Source organism: Schistocerca gregaria, chromosome 7, assembly GCF_023897955.1.
Source record: "Schistocerca gregaria isolate iqSchGreg1 chromosome 7, iqSchGreg1.2, whole genome shotgun sequence".
Taxonomy (NCBI): domain Eukaryota; kingdom Metazoa; phylum Arthropoda; class Insecta; order Orthoptera; family Acrididae; genus Schistocerca; species Schistocerca gregaria.
In genome coordinates, this window is record NC_064926.1 from 216,983,263 (window position 1) to 217,007,520 (window position 24,258).

At 41.5% G+C, this 24,258-nt stretch overlaps 1 protein-coding gene across 7 annotated transcripts in view; it reads right to left on the reverse strand.

The window, feature by feature from the left end:
- Positions 1-24,258, reverse strand: part of LOC126281493 (ATP-dependent Clp protease ATP-binding subunit clpX-like, mitochondrial) — a 118,368-nt gene that overhangs the window by 30,972 nt on the left and 63,138 nt on the right. For 4 of the 7 annotated variants that reach the window (XM_049980501.1, XM_049980500.1, XM_049980498.1 and 1 more), the window contains exon 3: positions 1,989-2,279. In XM_049980501.1, the coding sequence (XP_049836458.1) occupies positions 1,989-2,279 (291 nt within the window). Of the gene's footprint in view, positions 1-1,988; positions 2,280-16,721; positions 16,935-24,258 lie in introns of all 7 variants that reach the window. The other 3 variants (XM_049980497.1, XM_049980495.1, XM_049980496.1) reach the window with 1 other exon arrangement.

Consider the following 24,258-nt stretch of genomic DNA (forward strand, 5'->3'; position numbering starts at 1 on the left):
TCTTGAAATCAGATGCTGGCAGCAATGTCACTGAAGTTATTCATTACAATTATCACAACAAAGTCAAGAATTTGACATCATCATCATCATCATCTTGTATGTGTCTTTGTCACTCTGGTAACCGTTAATATGCTGATAGATTTTTTAGTCACTCACTGACATACCCAAATACCCAAACAAAAATGAAAATACTTAACAATGAAAACAAAAACCAAGTTTTCTACAGTATAACAAAAACAGTTTTCAGTGTGAATTTTAAAAAGTGAGTAATATTCTAAAGTATACATGTATACTTAACCTGATGGTGATTTCTTTCATATGTATGTATACCAGCTAACAAGGAGAGGTCCTCCAGCTGTGCTACTGACTTACTGACTTTATGAAACCATCTGCAACTATTCACACTGATGGGCCTCATTTGCAAGTAATCACAGCAAAAAAATTCAGAATTTCACATGATGCTCTACAGCTTTAAGGAAGAAATGTCATACACTTTGATTGTACAAGGTGATGGTTACAATACAGGTAACATATGCACAAGGTTTTGGGTTTGAATCTCATCAAGTGCTTTGAAATTTTCTTATTTTTAAATCTTTATCAAGATGACTGATCATTAGTTTTACTTAATTAATTAGTTTTAATGTATTTTTTATTTCTATTCCTTTGGTACACATTTTATCACCAACTTACTCAGTTGCTCTCATTGTTTCTTATTGTTGTTCTTTTCCCACTTGTAATCTTTGTGTATGTGATTTTAATCATTTCTATGTATTAACAATGATTTATTCATTATTTCTATTTCTAATCTTTTTTATTTCATTTTACTTACAATTCCTTTTTTCATTCAAATCTTCAACTGCATTATTTTGCCCACAGTGAAATAAGAACTTATGTTTTAAATGTTTGTACAACAGTTACGACCCAAGAAAAATGACATCATCTACTGAAAATTACATTTCTAACCCTGTTCCACAATCTATATAAATTGGGTATTTCAGCTTTCGTTTTCTAACTGGCACATCAGTATTTTCAAATGTTTAAATATTATGATAGGTAAATAAAAATAATTAAAATCAAATGCACAAAGATTGTAACTGGAAAAAGAATAATGAAAAAAGGGGAGCAATTGTGAAAGGTAATATTGTGATTAAAATGCTATGACAAAGGAAAAGAAATTAAAAATTACAATTAACCCAATTAATTGCATAAAATATGGATCAAAGCCATTCTGATAAAGATTTGAAAATAAAAAATTTGTAGCACTTCAATTCGAACCCACACCCTCCAGCATCTGAGGCCCATACTATAACCATTACACTACGCAACCAATATGTATTATGTCTCTTATTCAGAACTTCAGAGCAACATGCAAAATTCCAAATTTTTTTTCATCAATTGCTTGCAAACAAGGGCCCACTACAGTTAGTAATTGCAGGGTGTGATACCTGGGACCTTAACCTACATCACCTTGTATATGGTTTCAAAAAGGCGATCCCACTGCTGGTTACCTATCCTTTTAGGTGCATTTTTGGCTTAAAGTCTAGTTTTTTTTTAATAATGGCATGTGTATTCTTGTTAAATCAATAATTTTTGTAAGTGAGAGTTCTCTTGTAATGCTTAGTGGTGATGATGCTCTTTATTTATAATACTTTCAAACTATTTTCTGTATGGGGGCACGGTAACTATGATGCAAAAGTATTCTGTGAATGGTGATTGCCTGGTGTCATATTAATATGTCCTTTTGAGATTTTCGTATATAATTTCAAATGTTCCACTACTTTGTCTCTACATACAGGACACAATACATGAAGTCTGAAAGCATGCCTGAAAATAAATTCGTATAACAAGCGTTATTAAGTGAGATTAAAGATCAAATTTTATTAGATAATTTTTGCAAACAACCTCCAGTTATTTTCTTTCTAGTGGCAAAACGACTTTTCTGATGCACATTTATATACTGAGAAATGAAAGGCTCAAAGAATGCTTACAGACAAAAGTTTCGACATGTGTGCAAGGATCTCCACACTTGGGGCAAGTGAGCTGCCCACCATCCTTCCCCTTTCCAGAACCTTGTCCAGTAGTTGAAGGTGGTGGCTGTGGCGGTGATTGTTTGGTGGGGCCACTCCCAGCACCAGGTCCTGTAGTCGTATCACCACTACCAGGTCCAGAGGAGGATGACGGCGACTGAGGGGATGTCATCAGATTGCGGCTCAGTACTGGATGAGGCAAGGCTGCCACTGACGAACAAAGCCATCGTTGGAGGCGACACTGGGCAGACCCTGAAAACAAAGACAAATTTGTTAAGGTTCTAGCTTATATATTACACATTCCATCATCTTGGAAACATATACATTCTATGGAATATCCTAACTTTAAGTCCCACACCGAATTTAACTACAATGCCTAGTTTATGATTGCATCTCATTCCCTGAGCTCAATTGGTAATATACCTTCATCAATCAGTCCCAACCCAAAAACAATTGAGGGAGCATCGAACATTAGCTTTTGTCTATGCATTTCGCGCTTTCTCAACTTCCTCCCAATCTTCTGGGTACAAAGTCAATACACCTCGAATAGTACTTGACCCGAGTCCCATGGTAGTCATGTTCTGAAGGAAGACCGCCAATAACCATTCCCTTCTCTCTCTCATCCAGCACAGAAACATTCTCCTACTCTCATACTTGTCTGTGGAAAGTACGTGGCATCAGCTCTGACACTTCAACAAGCACAACTATTTGACACATTGTATCCTTAACTTCTAACAAAAATACACAATGACAAATATGCTAGTCCTCTCATTGTGACAGGCTTCAAGGTGCTGACTGGATCTATGTCACTTTGGTAGTATTTTGCCACAACCAATATGCTTGGCATGGCTGAATAAAAAAAAGATTCCATCACAGTTGATGCAACAGTCTCACAAAAGCAGGTCAACTGGGTGGGTCAGGTGATTACATTAGCCAGCAACCTGCTAATACATCAAGTACTGTCACAATGGCATTGGGCAGCTACAACATAGCCTGGCCCAGCAAGGAGACTACGGTCGTAATATCGCTGATGCAGCATACAAGCTGACCCACTGTGGCAAGTGTGACTTGAATGCAACACATTCCAAACATGGCTCTGTTGTGTCTTAAGTAACAGAAATCAATACCTAGACAAAACATGAACAGGCGAAGCCCATATAAATACTACAAATTTTGAGACAGAAGTATAAAGTCTGACAGCCCCCAGCTTTGGAGGAGATCCAGCTGGGTCTGCTGCTGCTGCTGCTGCTGCTGGCGGCTCAGGTCTTGCTGTTCACGCAGCGTCCAATGCTCTTGGCTTGGCACACTCTAACTGGCGTGCCTGCTGAAGGTATATTTCATCCACTGCTGGCCTCCAGCCCTGGTCATCTACAGTTCGAGCCTGGGGCTATGCAGCTGCTTAGCTGCCACCACTTGTGCAGGCATACTCCTGGCTGTCCACCTCTGCTTGCAGGGGCAGACACTGTTGCTGAGAGCCACTACCATCTCGCTGGACCCACTGCATTATTTGACATGACCCAGGGCACTCTGGCCCAAACTACAGGTCTCTCTCTGGTCTGTGTGGCTGCCAATGTTAACTGCCGCCTGCTGCTGGAGTCCAAGGAAGAGGTATTCTCACAGGGTCTTCACAGCAAACCAATAAGTACTTGCCAATATTTCTATTCTGACAGTTGTCATCCCTTTCATGTCAAAAACATCCTTCCCTATAGCCTCGGTTTCAATGGTTAACTTGTCTACTCTAACACACTATCCCTTGACACCAGGATTTCTTCTCTAGCAAATCACCAAATCTTGAATGTCACAACAGAGTACTTGCCAGAGCTGCATATTTTTCAAGCAAAACCCCAATGCGAGATTCTCTCTGCCCGATATGCTCAAGCCCATGATCTACTGTCACCTTTCATTGCCCTCCCAACTGGCACAAGCCCTTGTTTATTGGCACATACAAAGTACTACTTCTAGGCAAAGGTCCCTATAGGCAGCAACTTCTACCATCTACAATAACTTCATCGCAGTCAAAATGAGTAACAAAATTGCAGGCAGAATAAAAACTATTCTAGTCTACCACCTCATGTTTAGTGCTCAGCTTTCTATAAGGGGGTGATTACCACCAATTTGGTAATATATTGTATGGATACATAGAACAGTCAACTTTGAGGATGCCCAATACCCAGTTGCAGAGTGTGCTATTAGTATGACTCGAGACCCAAGTGCCTATTATACGACATGCGCCATTAATTTTTTATTATTATTAAATTTATGCGACTTGTACCTCTCCCATCATCCTTGCCCATTCCAAATGTCACCATCCTTTTCCTTCAAGATATGATCTCTGGCTCTCAAAGTTAGAAATGCTATGATCCATTTTAGGTATTTCTACTGACAATACTGGGTGGTGATCCTCGTCCTGTTAAGTACTGATGAACCTTTTTGTCACTCATTTTAACAAATTTATGAGTCTAATAGGCACACTTTTCATGTTTTTTATCAACACAGGGCAAATTTGTTTTGCTATACACCCTCAAGGAAGTATTTTACACCATTGCCTGTTAATTTCCTTGCATTACATTATCAATTGCAGCTTGGTCATCTGTATTAATATAACTTTAATGTAGACACTGAATGAAATTCACAAGTAGTCATATTGCAGCTGATGTGGAAGCATGAAGAACTGGCAGATATTTGACAAAAGACAATACCACTTTTGCAAATTTACTTCCTTACTTGGGGCAGCTTTCTAACACAATAAGACATTATCTGATGACTGACTTGCACCACTGATTTAGGTTTCACAATTTAGAGATGCTCTTCCTCTTATTACCCATTTCATTCAAATATTTTCCCACTTTTCTGCACACAGTACCCACCCCTACTCGCTGAAGTGCTACTGCAATACAGTTGGAGAGCCTCAGCAATGCTGTTCGAGTTTAAGGAGAATACTGAGTGGACTCAGGCATGAATCAGGATTTAGATTGAGGAGGGAAGCATGTTAGGATAGTCTGTGCAGCTGTGCAAAGCCACTGTGCCAGGGTGCCACAGTGGTTAGGGCATCTGCTTAGTGAGTAGGAGACCTGGGTTCAAATTCCACACATTTACATTTGTCGCTTCAGCCAGCATATATGAATGCATTTTTTGTTAAGCAGAACATTTTCATCAAGATGTCTTTTCATAATATTTCACAAATTCTCGTAGGGATTTAAGTCTGGTGAATTACCAGGCCACGGAAGTACATTAATGTTGTCTTCCATGAACATCATCTACTGCTTTAGAAGTGTGACACAGGACGAGACCTTGCTGATACATTCCTCCATCATCTGAAACAGTCTACAGGACTGGACATAACTGTGCACCAATGGATTTCCATGTATTTGGTTGAATTGTTCATGGCATCAACTGGAACTACAACCCGATCCATGAACGATGGTGGTTGGCGCATATTGAGGCACAGACAGAGAGACATTAAAACCTACAAAAGACAGTAAAACGCTGACACAGCGATCAAAATGCAGTCGACAGAAATATTGTTTTGATTCATTGATATAAATTATTGCGTCAATTTAAAATGGAAGCCCCGGAATAGGTCTTTCTATAAATAAAGCTCTATAAAAAGTGGCTGGTTTCAGTAATTTAACAGTCAAGGAGTCCAACCACTATTATCACGGATAAATTGTTAATAAGCAATATGCTTCTTTATTAGAAATTTGTCACGTGATTAAGTGTGCTACGGAACACAGAGTTTGAAACAGTGGATGGTACAGTATACTATAATATGCTATACTATAGTAGAACAGAGTAAAGTGGAGTACAGAAACCGAACAATGGCGGTCTGCGAAGTATGGTAATTCCATGAAAGAATGGAACGTTTCTGTTGTGCCTTCGTAGTTGGTAAGCTTGATTATTCCAGGACCGCAAAGAATTCCAGTAACGTACGGAGTACAGTTTGTTGTTGACATACGTCTTGAGTTGGTCAGTATGTTGACTGTGAGTGGAAAATCGACAAAACCCGAATTCCGTACTGTTATTGAATATTCTCATTTGAAGCCGCAGACATCAGAGCAGAATTGAATGAAGTTCATGCGGGCCCTGCACCATCACTGAAGACCATTTACTTTTGGATCAATGAATTTAAACATGGTTCGTCAAGCACCGAACAAGCAGCCCACTCCACCCGTCCAACTGAGATACACAAAAAGGAAACCAAGATATGATACAATGCAGGACTGTCGAATAAAAATTCGTGAGATTGCTGAGAGGTATCTCAACTGAGAGAGTGCATAGTATCCAGCATGGAGCACTGGCTACGAAGAGGCTGTATGCGAGGCGAGAGCCACGATTTCTACCTATCTACCAAAGGCGACTCCAGGACAACGTTTCAGCACCATGTCTGGCGATGTTTCGATCGTAATCCGCATGTCTTTCAGTGGCGATTTGTGACAGCTGATAAAACATGGATCCATCATTACACACCATAGTCAAAACAATGGACGAATGCTGGGGAAATGCACTGAAAAATGCAAAGACAATTTTGTTAGCAGGTAAGGCGATAACCACTGTTTCTGAGATTCCCAAGCTACACTGAAGAGCCAAAGAAACTGGTACACCTGCCTAATATCGTGCAGGGCCTCGCGAACACGCAGAAGTGCCGCAACACAACATGGCATTGACTCGGCTAATGTCTGAAGTAGTGCTGGAGGGAACTCACAGCATGAACCCTGCAGGGTTGCCCATAAACCCGTAAGAGTACGAGAGGGTGGAGACCTCTTCTGAACAGCACGTTGCAAGGCATCCCACAGATGCTCAACAATGTTCATGTCTGGGGAGTCCTTATACTCAGAAGAGTGTTCCTGGAGCCACTCTGTACCGATTCTGGACGTATGGGGCGTCATATTATCCTGCTGGAATTGCCCAAGTCTGTCGGAATGCACAATTGACATGAATGAATGCAGGTGATCAGACAGGATGCTTATGTACATGTCACCTGACAGAGCTGTATCTAGACCTATCAGGAATCCCATATCACTCCACCGGCACACGCCCCACACCATTACAGAGCCTCCGCCAGCTTTAACAGTCTCTTGCTGACATGCAGGGTCCACAGATTCATGCAGTTGTCTCCATAGCCATACACGTCCATCCGGTCAATACAATGTGAAATGAGACTCGTCCGACCAGGCAAAATATTTCCAGTCGTCAATAGTCCAATGACAGTGTTGACGGGCCCAGGGGAGGAGTAAAGCTTCGCGGCGGCTCTGAAAGCCCATATCGATGAGGATTCATTGAACAGTTCACACGCTGACACTTGTTGATGGCCCAGCACTGAAAACTGCAGCAATTTGCGGAAGGGCTGCACTTCTGTGATGCTGAAAGATTCTCTTCAGTCATCATAGGTCTCATTCTTGCAGGATCTTTTTCCGACCGCAGCGATGTCGAAGATTTGATGTTTTACCGGATTCCTGATGTTCACGGTGCACTCATGAAATGGTCGTATGGGAAAATCCTCACTTCACTGTTACCTCGGAGATGCTGTGTCCCATCGCTCGTACGCCGATAGCGACACCAAGTTCAAACTCATTTAAATCTTGATAACCTGCCATTGTAGCAGCAGTAACTGATCTAAGAACTGTGTCAGACACTTATTGTCTCATATAGGCCTTGCCGACCGCAGCGCCGTATTCTGCCTATTTACATATCTCTGTATTTCATTACGCATGCCTGCAGCCTATACCAGTTTCTTTGGCACTTCAGGGTATAATCCCCGTAAATTACATAAAAAAAGGCAGAGGGACTGGACCCTATTATGCTCCACTGCTGGATCGTTTGAAACTTGCATTGGCTGAAGACAAACTAAGGCTGGCACGCAAAAAAATGCTCTTCCGCGAGGATAATTCACCAACCCACACCTGCGGCGTTCCTAATGGTTACTGTTTGTATAGTTGCTCTTCAACAGCAATCCATATAAGCAAACCAGCTGCGTGTTTATGTGCAGCTACTCTGACTGTATGTACCTGGGATATGTAGATGTAGATGTAGATGCGGTGCTGTGTTTAAAAATGTAGTCGTAGGGTCGAGTTGTGAACATCTGCTTTCACACCCCACAGCTAACTTGCTGCAAATAATAATCTCTAGTTGTGATCGTGCAGTCAAATACTCTATGGATTGGCTAGAATCGCGAATTACTAAAACACACGGAATTATAAAAGATAAATCACTAATTTAATAAAAAGGGTTCTATTCTAATGTCTGCAATTGATGCTGACAGCAGAGAATCATGTAGAATAATGTTTATTCAAGAAAGGACGTTGCAAATAAACAAACGGTAAGTGGTCCTACGACATTCAAGAAAAATACAGAAAGAAAATACCCTTATCAAATGCAATAATATTACACTGAGAGAGTTGCGAGAATGGTAGCAAAAACTGCCAATCCAAATACTCACCAAAGACTCACAAAAACTATGTCCATTTCATGATTACTATACACAAAAGATTCTCCAGCTCAAAATAGTTCAGAGTTCAACATGATGATTCACAAATAAATACAGGCAATTCGAAGAATAGTAACTCTGTTTGTATTGTACTGTAGTGGCCATTTACTGCCCAGAATCAAACACCTCCACGATCAAATTACCGTGTAGGTAGGTCTGCCTTCTTCCAGAAATCGTGTGAAATCACAGAATTACCGTGTAGGCAGGTCTGCATTCTTCCAGAAATCGTGTGAAATCACAGAATTGCTCCCTTAAGCTAGTCACTCGGAAAGTCCCAGTCTCCACTTGATTCCCATAGTGTTCCGCTACTGTCTGTTTCATTGACTGAAGGCCGTCCCCACCACAAACACACTGTCCATAAGCTCTACTGATACGATCTGATTCATTTTGACCACTTACGTGCTCTAAACTAATATATTAAAATAACATATAAAGTAAGAAATGTTACAAACATTCTGTCACAGATAATTTACAACAATTACAAACAAAGGTTTGTCCATAAATACGAGTGTTGTCCATAAGGTAAGTTCCGATCGGTCGCTAAATGGAAACCATAGTGAAAATCAGAAACATTTTATTTGCAAGAGTTAGCTACACTTTCCAGATGCTTCTCTACTTAGGATCCGCTCCAACTTGGACATTTGTCGGAGTGTTATACCAAATTTCCAACACCATCATCATAGAAGGCAGCCGCCTGTGCTTTCCAATAATTCTCTACGCTGGTCTATAGGGCGTAGCCTGCGCCCAAGTGTTGTCTTCGTATCCAGCGTTTCAAGTGAACAGAGATTATACTCAGGACGAGCCAATTAGGGCTGTGTCTTGTGTGATCGAACACTTCCCACCGAAAAGGCTGCAGGAGCGTCTTCACTGCCCCTGCAGAGTATGACTGAGAATTGCCATGAAGAAGAAAGTGTGTGGCAGTTGTATTAGGTGGGCTGCATTCATTAAGGCAAAGCCTCTCAGTGGGCCCTGCTACTTGGCGGGAGACATCGTTGTTCTAGGCACCTTTACTCGCTCACAGTGCACTCGCAACTGAAGTGTCTTGATGCGATCGACAGTCATACTAGAGACACTACACTACCCAACAAATCTGTGCAAAGCTTCATTGGGTTTTCACTGTTGTGTCCTTTTCGCGACCGATCGGAACTTACTTTCTGTACAACCCGCTTAAATAAGTCAGTGCTTTTGTGCATGTGCACTTCTGATAAATGGCAACAGAACTGTAGTTATACATTATTTAAACAATTACTAATGCCTTCAACACAGACGGGTCTTTTGCTTTTATTTTCAACTGTAGTGTCCGCTAACACATGTGCCTACCATTTTTAAATTAGTATAGTTGTTTAATAGCACTTGAGCAATTAACATTTAAATAAAGTTACTGGAAAAATAGTAAACTGTTTATTAAACAACTACAAAATTATCGTAATATGAGGTATTGATGATGTGTACATTTGGTATGTAAATGTGGAGAATTCAATGTTGCCTAATAAAAAGGTATAAAAGACGTAATTAATCAAGAAATGAAACAGATACATATACATGGTTTCCAGAGAAGATGGCTATAGTGAAAGCTATCGCCTGAGAAACCTTCTGCTGAAATCGCATGAAGCGATTAAAAGTTGTTAATCCAGATGTTCATTGTATAAATGTTTATTCACTGTGAAATATTAATTACTGTAGTTCCAAATGTACTGAAATATTGTTGTGTCACTGGACGCATCTCATTTACCTGAGATCGCCGATGTATTCAGATTTGCATTAATATGCAACTATGACTTGTTGACAAAGTTAAGAGAGCTGTACTTTAGCCTTCTTTGCGACTGTCTAACACACTGCCATCTCGTGTAACATTGTCTTCCTAAGTGACCGTCCGTCGTCAAAATTCCCAGTACTGCGATTACTCCACATGCCGTCCTCTGCTGACACTCTTGCATCTGGCCCGCCCTGAGCCACAGGACCGCTAGCGTTCAGTTGTACAAGTACACCGTACCTAATAGCAATTCTAGGCGCCGGATTAGCTCATCTACGTACGCATAATGTTACACACATCAGCGATAACAATGGCGAAGTGGGTCAACTGGGCTTTAGACTGCTTCCTCATCCACCCTACCCTGTACAACAGACTTAATCCCAAGTGAAACCCGTAACTTGAAACTTTGTGTTACAGAGAAGAAATTTTCATCAAATGAGGACGTGATAGTTGCAGTCAACGAGTATTTTGCAGAGTTTGACAGATACCATTTTTTCGACGGGATGAAAATGCTGGGTAATCGCTGGGCCAAGTTTATATCCCTCAAAGAGACAATGTCGAGAGGTAGGATGAGTTGTTTACGAAACAAAACTTTTTCTTACCAGATTTATCAAACCACATTCGTAATTTGAATAAATAACAGCTCCAGTTTCATTAAAATATTTTTAGTCAGAACCATTTTCGGCCACTGGGATATAGTCAATTGTTTAGGAATTATCTACCAGCTATTAAGTCACATCTCCATCAGTGCTCAACACTGAACACCTGAGGAGCAAACCCAATATCTATTCAAATTACTAACAATAATTATGGAAATCCTGTATAGTATGTGACGGAAATACTGAGCGAAATTACAGTCGTGGTAGTTCAGGGTCACACCAAAAGCACCTAAAAGTTGCTACCAGTCCCAAGTGCAAAATGGTGCAAACTGAAAAAATTTGGGTCATGATCTTGTGAAAAATGTGTAATCTTGTCTGAAAAATATGTTTTTATTTCAATAATCTAAAACTGAAATTTTCACATTTATTCCATAACAACATTCTTTACCGGAAACTATCTGTATAAAACAACGATAACAGAACAATATCCCTTCGACCACGGAATGTTTGGGGCTCAATCTCACGTTCAAATAATTGATTTTCCTCCTCCGCAATGTTTTCAAAACATTTTCGGTTACGCTTCAGTTATCGGCGCGGCTTGTTTTCCTCGTCTGCATTCCCGCTTCGCTGGTCGAGATGTCACGTTGTGGTCCACGTGACTCTTGCGCAACAAGGGGCGCTGATCCGTCTGAGGCACGTTCTCTGGCAGCCTTGGCGAAATTATTTCATTCAGTATCTATTCATTCAGTATCTATGTCATTTAGATCATCAGCCGTGATGTGCCTTTTGCATCAGACAGTAGGAAGTATTATCAATACATTACCTGCAAAAACATGAATAAAAAATAAATTACGTTTGCAAAAGAAGTACAAAGCTGAAGCTGCTTTGGTAGGATCTCTCTTATATGCTTCATACGAATCTTAATTAAGAAATATTTGTGTGGTTGGGATAGCTCATCCGCCGGATTTTCGTGCACAAATGAAAGTGAGAAACGATGTTAGGGATGGGGAAAACGGAAAGGGGAGAGAGAAACAAAACTGTAGGGTAGGAATCGATGTGCGACAAAAGGTTTGGTACATTCATTACTCACAAACATGCATCACTGTTCTTAACAAAAAAACAAAAAAGCGCAAAAATATGTGTTTAAGAAAATGAAGTAACATAACGCTAAACAGCACTGCTCAATAAGAGAGAGATGCAAAATGGGTCATGAAACTGTGGAACGAACATGTTGATGCAATCTCCGAAAACATACTATACACTATGTTCCAAAGCCTTATGTTTCATTATGCAGCAACTGCTACATTAACACACCGTTCAATGTTCTCCCCTACCGATACGTTATAATTTTACATTTCAATACATCTGCATATTTTCACAAACAAGTCTTCATTCACGCAATCAGACGGTGTTGCATCAGTTTTCTTCATTACCATCATGCGTTTCATTAGAAAATGCCACCAGCGTATCCACAGATAAACTAACCTTCAAAACATTACCGCTGACGAGCAAAGCTGACACTCGTTCTAGTCAGCCAATTATGTAAACTTACAAAAGCCGCCGGCCGAAGTGGCCGAGCGGTTCTAAGCGCTACAATCTGGAACCGCGCGACCGCTACGGTCACAGGTTCGAATCCTGCCTCGGAAATGGATGTGTGTGATGTCCTTTAGTTAGTTAGGTTTAAGTAGTTCTAAGTTCTAGGGGACTGATGACCTCAGAAATTAAGTCCCATAGTGCTCAGAGCCATTTGAAACATTTTTACAAATGCCTTCAGTTTTTGTAACAAACAGTATTTAGTTTTTCTGTCCATGCTCCCTCCGTGCCCAATGATCTAATCCTAAGAAACTTTGGCCTTACATTAAATCACTAAACGGATCGATGCAATCTGTTCATACACTCGTGTGTTCATAATGGTACTGAAACTGAGGGCGAAACAGAAACGACCAAAATGCTAAACGTCTTTCCCAAAAACTGATCCACAAAGGAAAAATGCACTGTAGTTCCTTCTTTAAATCGGTGCTGAATAACAAAATCACGTGTTGAAATAAGTGGACAAGGATGGAAAAGCAACTTAAATAGCTCAACAGAGTATGGCAACTGGACTTGGCGGGATATCAATTCGATTCTACACAGAGCATGCGAAAAAAACTTGGCCCTCTTCTAACAGCAGCGTACCGTATGTCTCTAGAGGGGCGAAGCGTTCCTAGTGATTGGCAAGAAATGTACCCAATTGGCTGAGATTATGTGGAAAAGTGAATACTGGTAATTAAAGATCACATTCTAAGAATTATTGCTGAGTTTGAGTTATTAAACCATTCCCATCCAAACCCAATTAACGAAGGTGGAGGCATTACTTTTCATTCAACCCTCGTAGATGCAGTGTTCTTTGACTTCCGGAAGCCATTCGATAGACTTCCGCTTGAACAAAATAGGAGCGTATGGAATGTCTGACCAACTGTGTGATTGGATCGGAGTTTCTACCAAACTGAACACAGACAGTCGTTCTAAACGGAGAGAAGTGTTCAAACGCACAGGTAACTTCGGGCCTGCCCCAGGGGAGTGTTGAACAATTACTTTTCACATTATACACAGATGACAGAGTAGACACCGTCGAACATAACATGAGGCTTTTCACGGATGATGGTGTTGTATACAGAGAAGTCGCGCCGCTAGAAAATTGTAGCGAAACGCAGAAAGACCTGCAGAGAATCGACGCTTGGTATGGAGTGGCAATTGACCATCAATATAATTAAATGTATTCTGAATACATGATCAGAAACATCCTTTATTGTAGGATTAAAAAACTGCAGAACAATCACTGGAAGCATTTCCTTCCATCAAATATATCGGAGCATGTTTACGGAGCGATTTTAAGTGGAACGAGCACTTAAAATTAATCGCGAGTAAGGCAGATGACAGACATACATATTGGCAGAATCGCCAGGAGGTGCTGTGCATCAACAAAGGACACAGCTTACAAAACAATCGTTCTACCAATACATTAATATTGCTCGCTGGTACGGGATCAGTGGCAGATACGACTGATAGAGGAAATACACACGATCCAAAGAAGAGCAGCAAGTTTCGTTACAGTGTCATTTAGAAACCACGAAAACGTCATGGGTATGCTCAACCTATTCCAGCGGCAGACGCTAAAAAGAGCTGTACATCATGATGCGATTTATTGTAAAAACTAGCAGTAGAAACTCCCACTGTGTGCGGGCGGGCATTATCTTGCTGAAATGTAAGCCCAGGATGACGAAGCGCAAACAGCTGTGGGTGAAAACAATAGCCGTCTATAGAGTTATCCCCGTGGGGCGTAGGGTATCATCTACATACGGCTGTGCTGTAAGAGTGCGCTTCGAACCGAGCCCCGATGAAGAGCGAAGATGTATCTAGAGGCGCCCCATACAGTAGTGGTTTATTTTGAGGTTGCCCATAGAAATATACTACACGGAAGTATATTGTTTTATTATAGTGATTGGTTCATTTTGCTTTGCTCTTTTTTTGTTATTCGCCTACAATAGTAGGTAAAGCCGCCACAGAAGCTCTGTATATGGCACTATCGTGACGAATACAGCCGTCACGATGCTGCAACAGGCGATGCTGGCAAATTTTTGGAGTAGTTCCCAATTTTTAGTGGTACAAATCTTTTGATGAACATTTTTTAAGAAACTTTTTAAAATTTTGAATTTCAACTACGACGACCTGAGTCAGTAAACTGTTAGATGACTTAATTTATGGTACCTTGTGCAAGCCGCGCAGTAACTCGTTAATTAGGACCGATTTTGAAAACTGTTGTCACTGGCTTCAAGAAGACAAGTATCTGCGTCTGGCGGCAGTAAGTAAAGAATTTTATGGTTCCTAGTTTGGATGGAATGCGGTATGGATTATGGGATATCGAACACACTTCAAACTGCCAGAAATCCGTTAACTATATTTTTAAATGTCTTGAGCGATTTTGCTAACTGATGCGCCACGCATTTCACTAGGCGCGAGGGAGCGTACAATTTGAGAGCTGAAGGTGATTTAATTCATTTCAGTTGTCCATCGGAAAACTGACAAGGGGAGGCCACGACGTTTGTAACGCGGATTTACTGTAAACTTCGTACACTCTTAATTCTCCACGAGGACAACAAAATGTGTAAGCAGTAGAGCGTACTTCTGAGCGTTACTGAGAAAATCGCAAGATAATTTCAGTGGTCAGATATATATCTGTGCGTGGCCATTTTAACCATTAGCGGCGGCAGCGGAGGGGTGCTGGCACGGTAGCTCAGCGTGTTCTGTCAGAAAGTTAGCTACACTTTCTAATAAACTGAGCGAATGGATGAACGAACAAACAGAACGGGTGTCATCGGACGAACAAATTCCACGAACAATATAGAACAAAAATTTAAAAAAAAAAGTGTTTGGCGTTCAAGCCGCTGGGTCGAGTTCCGTTCGTCAGTTTTTTTTATTTTCAACACAGTCATTTTCTTTATTATTCGTATTAAAATTGATATAATGGGTAAAATACGTGTAATCGGATGAACTTTTATTAAATTTACAATGTTATTTGGTAGTCTACTAATTTTTACAATCACAAATAATGTAATATTCATAAATATCGACTAGTAAACGGCCAAACGCATAAAGTGATACTGAAAATTTATGCTTGTCCGTAATTTGAGAAATCCCTTATAGCTGGAAGGAGCCCGAAACGACTTGTTACCTCCAAGTTTTGACCGGCACAGACGGCTTTCGAAAGATGTACAATTAATCGTCGCTTTCGACATTACGAGTACAAGTTGCAGTGTGATATTTTTCGTAAAAACATGGAAAACAAAGTTAAGTGGCACCAGCTGCATTGAATAAATGCTATGTTTCCGCATACGCAAGGTCTTTTGACGTTTTCCGTGGAAAAACAAACCTCGTTAACATTTTCAAAAACCTCTCTTTCAGACGATAGTCTGGAAGCAAACCATGCATAGCGCAGTATTTCCTTAAAAATCAGCGCTGATAATTGGTTATGCAGTATCGAGTGTATTTTAATAGCGTCTTCCGATAAGCAATTTCTCGTTCTCTTTCGATTAAATACGAACAGTTTTGAAGACACGCACAAGCACACATTTTTAATGTCACTTTATGCGTTTGGTCGTTCACTAGTCGATAGTTATGAATATTATATTATTTGTGATAATAAAAACTAGTAGATTGCCAAATAACATTGTAAATTTAATAAAAGTTCATCCGATTACACGTATTCTTCCCATTATATCAATTGTAATATAAATAGCAAAGAAAATGACTGTGTTGAAAATAAAAAAAAGAAAAACACGAACGGAACTCGATCCAGCGACCCAGCGGCTTGAACGCCAAACACTTTTTTTTAAATTTTTGTTCTATATTGTGCGTGGAATTTGTTCAGGGCGGGCGTCCGATGACACCCGTTCAGTTTGTTCGTTCAACCGTTCGCTCAGTTTTCCAATTATAAAGGGTAGCTAACGCTCTGGCCGAACACGCTGAGCTACCACTGAGCACCACTGGGCTGCAGCCGCTTCGTGGTTAAAATGGCCACGCACACATATATATTCGACGACCGAAATTATCTTGCGATTTTCTCAATAACTCTCGAGAAGTGCGCGCTACCGCTTACACATTTTGTTGCCCTCATGGGGTACTATGAGTGTACGAAGTTTGCAGTGAATCCGCGTTCCAAACGTCGTGGCCTGAGTAAGCCCATACGAAACCACGTTTGTCTCTTGCGATTATGAGAGGCTCCGCAACACAGCACTACAACAGAGATTTTTTGTGGCTGCAGCGCAGATAGCCTGGCTGCGCATGGGACCCCGGGCAGGGCTGTCGCGAGAGTTGCTTACTGGCCAGTTGTTCACTGGTGACAGCAAGTCCGGCGTGGCAGGAGAGCTGGCGCAGCATGCGCCTGGTGCAGCGGCCGACGGCAGCGCTAGCGGTGGCCGCGACGGGCAGCCGCGACCGCGACTGTAGCTGCTGCTCGTGGCAGCACGCCTCCACCAGCCGGCGGCCGCGCAACTGCGACGCGGACGGCGCCCGGCACACCAGTCCAGTACGTACTGGAAACACACCACCAGCCCTTCTCCTCGCACACAATAACAAAAAATCTTCCTCCTTTCTACATTTTTCCGTTAGAAATCGTTTCTTAATCAGTCATCTCATGAGGTGCGAATACAATATGTACACTACTGGCCATTAAAATTGCTACATCACGAAGATGACGCGCTACAGACGCGAAATTTAACAGACAGGAAGAAGATGCTGAGATATGCAAATGATTAGCTTTTCAGAGCATTCACACAAGGTTGGCGCCGGTGGCGATATCTACAACGTGCTACTCTGAGTAAAGTTTCCAACCGATTTCGCATACACAAACAGCAACCGGCGTTGCCTAGTGAAACGTTGTTGTGATGCCTCGAGTAAAAAGGAGAAATGCGTACCATCACGTTTCCGACTTTGATAAAGGTCGGATTGTAGCCTATCGCGATTGCGGTTTATCGTATCGCGAGACATTGCTGCTCGTGTTTGTCGAGATCCAATGACTGTTCGCAGAATATGGAATAGGTGGGAGCAGGAGAGTAATACGGAACGCCGTGCTGGATCAAAACGGTCTTTTATCACTAGCAGTCGAGATGACTGGCATCTTCTCCGCATGTCTGTAACGGATCGTGCAGCCACGTCTCGATCCCTGGGTCAACAGATGGGGACTTTTGCAAGACAACAACCATCTGCACGAACAGTTCGACGACGTTTGCAGCAGCATGGACTATCAGCTCTGAGGCCACAGCTTCGGTTACCCTTGATGCTGCATCAGAGACAGGAGCGCCTGCGATGGTGTACTCAACGACGAACTTCGGAGAACGAATGGCAAAACATCATTTTTTCGGATGAATTCAGGTTCTGTTTACAGCATCATGATGGTCGCATCCCTGTTTGGCGACATCGCGGTGAACGCACATTGGAAGCGTGTATTCGTCATCGCCACACTGGCGTATCACCCGGCGTGATGGTATGGGGTGCCATTTGTTACACGTCTCGGTCACCCCTTGTTCGCATTGACGGCACTTTGAACAGTGGACGCTACATTTCAGATGTATTGCGACCCGTGGCTCTACCCTTCATTCGATCCCTGCGAAACCCTACATTTCAGCAGGATAATGCACGACCGCATGTTGTAGGTCCTGTACGGGCCTTTCTGGATACAGGAAAAGTTCGACTGCTGACCTGCCCAGCACATTCTCCAGATCTCTTACCAACTGAAAATGTGTGGTCAATGGTGTCCGAGCAACTGGCTCGTCACAATACGTTAGTCACTACTCTTGATGAACTGTGGTATCGTGTTGAAACTGAATGGGCAGCTGTACCTGTACACGCCGTCCAAGCTCTGTTTGACTCAATTCCCAAGCGTATCAAGGCCGTTATTACGGCCAGAGGTGGTTGTTCTGGGTACTGATTTCTCATGATCTATCCACCCAAATTGCGTGAATATGTAATCACATGTCAGTTCTAATATAATATAGTTGTCCAATGAATACCCGTTTATCATCTGCATTTCTCCTTAGTGTAGCAATTTTAATGGCCAGTAGTGTATTTAAATACTTAACAACCCTTACACTTTTTTTTGTGACTATGGAGCATTCTGGCAGTCGCTGCTGAAAGCCACTATTTCCATGAATCGAATATGCACTGATGAGCCAAAACATTATGACCATCTGCTTAATAGCTTGTCCGTCCGTCTTTGGAACGAAAAACATCATTGATTCTGCGTATCAGAGATCCAACAGTAGGTTTGTGGATGTACGGAGCATCAGATGTCTATAGACATTCGCATAAATAACGGGCCGTTGATTTGCAATGAGTTCCATAGGATTTACATCGGGTGAATTTGGTCGCTGAGACATCAACGTGAGCTCGCTATAATGTTCCTCAAATCACTGTAACACGGTTCTGTCTCCAAGACACGGACAATTGTGCTGCTGAAAGATGTTATCGCAGTCGGAGAAGACAAAGCATGAAGGGATGCAGGTGGTTCACAGCTGTCAGCGTGTCTTTGATTACTTCTACAGGTCCCATGCAAGCGCAGCGGAAAGTCTCCCACAGCATAATACTGCTTCCACCAGCCTGCGTCCCTCTCACGCTGCACATTCAGAGCCGCCGTTCACCTCGGTGAAGGCGTTTGTGGAGACGACCATCGACCTAGTGTAGCAAAAATGTGATACAACCGAAGAGCCGACCCGTTTCCATTGATCGAATGACGAATCCCGATGATCCCGTGCCCACTGAAATCGTGTTTGACTATGTCGTTGGGTCAGCATGTGAACACGTAGGTGTGGTCTGTTGCGGAGCTCCATGTCCAACAACGAAAGATTAACAGTGTGCTTTGAAACATTTGTGCGTGCACCAGTCTTGCACTCTTTCGGTAGACATGTCCCCGTCCGTGTCCGCTCCGCTTACATACATCCGTTACCGTGTCACTCACCCGTAACACCACCAGCCGGCATCCAACGTCACACTATGGGCACTGATCATAATGTTTTAGCTTATCAGTGTAACTACGAGGGGCGTTCAATAAGTAATGCAGCACTTTTTTTCCTTGGACAATTTCGGGTGAAAAAATGCGGAATTTATTGCTGAACTTATTGGAATATTCCCACTTCAGCCCCCTACTTCATGAAGTTCCGATAGGGTGTGGCACTATACATAGCCTTCGAAATGGCGCCTGTAACGGAAGTGCAGACAACCGAGCACTGCATCATAAGCGCTCGCACGATGTCCGTGGAGACCTGGCAATGAACAAAGGCACGGCGAGTCTTTGGGCCTTCCAGTATGGTCACGTAAAATCGTCTCAACTCAACAGAGTATGTTAAAAAATAGAGTTTTGTAGCCAAAAGAGTGGAGAATAATATGGTATATCGGATTTCTGAATAAAACCAACCTGCTTTAAGAAAGAATGTATTACTTTACTTACTGAGCGTCCCCTAGCAGACCAATTTACATCATTGCCCTACACCGCAAGGAGGGATTAATTTATCACCATTAGTATGTACTCTTTATACGCCTAGTAGTCAAGAGTTACCATCATCTCGAAATGATGAAGTAATTCACTCCTTGGTTGTTTGCGGATAGATGCCCGCAGTGCACACAGACGTCGAAATCACCAAACCAGCGTACCGCAGCACGCCGCTAGAGAGCCAAGATAAATTGACGCAGCTCATTGATGGAACCCCCACCCAGGACACATTTAACTGTTCTCGATCTTTCGTGAGAGAGAATTCTTTCTATAGAATAAAATAATGTTAATGACAACAATCTGACATCCCTAATCGTAAATTTTCAATTGATATAATTTTTATACTCGGCAGAGGTTCGAGTCCTCCCTCGGGCATGGATGTGTGTGTTTGTCCATAGGATAATTTAGGTTAAGTAGTGTGTAAGTTTAGGGACTGAAGACCTTAGCAGTTCAGTCCCATAAGATTTCACACACTTTTTTATAATTTTTATAAGTTCACTATCGTTACAGATGGCAAACTTAAAGAAAAAAAGCTGTAACGCAAAATACAGAAAGTCACAAGCACCACAGGAAGTGTTAACAAGGTTCATATAAGAAAATATTTTGTTTGTTTTCTAATCTGCGAATACTTTTCTTAAAAACTGAAATTCTACAAGTACAGATGGTAAAGAAAGGGTAACGTTCGAATAAAAATGATCAGCAAGACTTTCTGCGTCATAATTCATCCTTGTTGTGCCAACGGCCTCGTCAAACAGGGCGGAGATGAGGACAGAAGTTCAGGCCAATATCTTGATCTTGGGGTGGGAAATTGCCCCTGAAATGTGGACGAATCAGCAATGATGAACGGCGTGCGATACAGAAGGCAATGGCAACCACTACATTAAAGACAGACAACGTGCATCCACAGGAAATGTGGCCTGTAATTAGGAAAAGAGTCACTACGATCTCTTCACGGGCAAAAGATTCCAGACTTGTGCCCATTCGGAGCTCCAGGACTGCCAAGGGGAAGGTGACTGACAGTATTGGAAAACACGCAGCAAATAATTGATGACGTAGGGTGCAACTGTTACTCTGAAATGAAAAGGTTGGCAAGGACAGTATTCGTGGCAGGCCGCAACAAACCAGTAAAAAAACTGATAGCTCAAAAAAAAGTAAAGAGCTCTCTTCCTGTTATGTAACAGAAATAAAATAAAAAATTCACTGATAACATATCTCGGTAAAACAAGGAAAAAAGTGCCGTCACAAGGATGGACCTATCCAAAAACAAATTTGTTTGTATGCAAACACGGACATAAGAGTGAGCTTTAACCTCGAGATTAATTATACAGTAATATTGTGTGGTAACTCGTTCTCTGCATTTAACACAGAACCGCACTTCAATAGTGCATACCGAGTAGGTGGAAGTGTACGCTAACAGCCATCATATTAACACAATGGATGGGTGGCGAAGACGTTTCCAATGTTGTCAAACAATACTGAACGACGGAGAATGAAGTGGCAGATCACTTCTCTGTGAAGCACGGGGACTCGCGAACGAGCTGGAGACTCTGTTGCTCTAAAACCAGAGTATCGCAATACAGGCGATTGTGGAAAAAGTGAAAATCAGTCCTGGACTAGCTTACAACATCTTGCACGACATTTTGCACATGGGAAAGATGGCAGCCCTCTGAGTTTTTCGTTGTTCACACCCATTCAGAAAAATCCACCGAACCGAAACAGCACCGGAAATGTTGCAGCTGTGTCAGGACAATCCTGATGGCTTTCTTTGACGGCTCATCAAAGCGGCCGAGCGCTGAGAGACCCCGACAAAAAGGTAGGTAGGTAGGTAGGTAGGTAGGTTGGTTGACTTGGGGGGGGGGGGGGGGGGGAGGACCAAACAGCGAGGTTATCGGTCCCTTCGGAGAGAACGAAGTCACCCGTGCCCTTTCAAAGGAACCATCCCGACATCTGCCCGAAACGATTTAGGGAAATCACGGAAAACCTAAATGAGGATGGCTGGACACTGGTTTCAACCGTACTCCTCCGGAATGCGGCACAAAGGAGTAAAACAAATAGTGGAAACGCCATTCCTCCAACACCGAAAAATACAGATCCAATCATCACGGGACAAAGAGCAAGGAGATGCTGAGTGTTTTCGGGAATTACCATGTTGTGGTGCTAAAAGATTATGTTCGTAACGGACAGATCGCCAGAAAGAAAGTTTATCATAAAACAGCGTCTCTGTGACCTGACAGGAGTTACGATGAAGACATCAGGTGCATTTACCACGAAGGGGTTGCCATGAAGTGGTACAGCCTAGTGACTTACTTGTTTCACAAATTAAGAAGAAATGCAACACAAGACATTTCAATCTCAGATAAAAGCACTGGTCGAAATTTACTGTTTTTATACATATTGGTTTACAGCCTGAAAATTATTTTTAAGTCTCTAGATTATCACACGAATTTGTGAAATTTTTTTCTCGATTACTCGCCAACGAGGACCCACGAGAGTGAATCGCTGCAGTGTGTTACACCTGGGAGCCTAACCTTAATTTAAAGGAAGAAGAATCAACTCATTAAAGTATTTAATTATGGAAATGGAGTTATTACTTCATAATATTCAGCATCTTTAGACATCTGGAAGATAGACATCTTACTGATATTCGACACGAAGGATCCTGTTGTTCTATAATTAAGACATTTGTGGAGAAAACCGTACAGCGCTGAGGACTAACAAGGAGGCGTCCCTCGGGGTAGGAATGACTTTTTGAAACCTTACACAACGGTCGCAGGTTCGAATCCTGCCTCGGGCATGGATATGTGTGATGTCCTTAGGTTAGTTAGGTTTAAGTAGTTCTAAGTTCTAGGGGACTTATGACCTAAGATGTTGAGTCCCGTAGTGCTCAGAGCCATTTCAGCCAACAAAGAGATACAGGTCATTCCCTATCAAACATCCAACGTTGGAATTGGAGTCGAATTTACCTTATTTCATTATTTAAGTTGTAATTTAGGTGAGGAGTAGCACGATTCCATCACGATAAGGTTGGTTTTTTATTCGGCTATTTGGTTCAAATGTATTTTTTTATTTCTAATCCTTTGTCCCGTCATATTAATCATCTTTTTACGTTTTTAATTTTCGAATGCACAACATTCTGTATGTGTGGAATGTTTGTAGGACAATCACCATCCTCAAAGGTGTTCATCTTGTATCGAAAAATACGTTTCTGACACCATTACACAGTAAGTATACATAAATTGTTTTATCTTTTGTTTTTAAGTGATAAATCGTTAACTTGAAATATTTAAATGTTGTGAGGATAGTTGAAAATAATTCAATTGACGCGCACACAGGTTCCAAATGGGAAAAGTATGGAAGGAGGATAAAATGAGAGCAAATCGATTAAAATGGCTTGACAAAGATTACACATTAAATGAATAAAAATAATGGTCAAAATCATTTCGATAAAGATTAAAAGATAAAAAATTTCAAAGCACCTGAGGAGTTTTAAACCCACAACCTTTTGAATGTATGGAATGCACCTTAATCATTACAGTAAGCCACTAGCGTGAATAATAAAACTATTTTTAAAGCGAAATTACGATTTTTTTAATCAATCACTCACAATTAAAGCCCCTTAGAGCGATTGGCTGCAGACTGTCATGCCCGGGACCCTAACCTACATCACTGTACAGATAGGTTAAAAAAACAACAAAAAACAAAAACAAAAAACAATCCATCCCTGGGGACGTCTCCTTATAAGAATATGGGTTGTACTTGCAAATACAGCGAAGATTCTCCAAGATTTTGATTTTCAACCACACTTACATCGACAAATTCAAGAGCAATAAGTAAAAATCCCAAAGTCACCAGTCTTTTTTTTTTATGAGTGAGATCCACAACTTCGATACAAAGTTTGCTTCATGGGAGGGACGCTACGTATCTGCTATCAAATCACAGGTCGTATTTTTTTTTTTATTTTGATGGTATAGGCTTACGACATTTGATGAAATACTGTAAGCTCTCTGTCATCGAATGAACTTTTAATCAAGAGGCAAGTCATCAGACAGCCCTGCATACCACTATAGAGAGAATGTCACCAGTTCAGTAAAATTACATCAAAATTTGACAGCCCAAGAGGGACAAAAATCAACTCAATAGGTTTGCCAAACCACTTAGGACTCTACTAATCGACTGATAATTTATTATTACTTTGATTTAAATTGAGAGATAATATACAGACTAATTCCAATTTTGACGCCCTGAAATTCAGTTATCTCCAGCAAATACGACGTAGAGAAATTGAATTGTTGAAATAATAAATTAAAGATACTTTTATTTCTTCGTTGGTTTCCTTTATTAGAGTATCAGATCTTGTTCCGTTGTGATTGTAA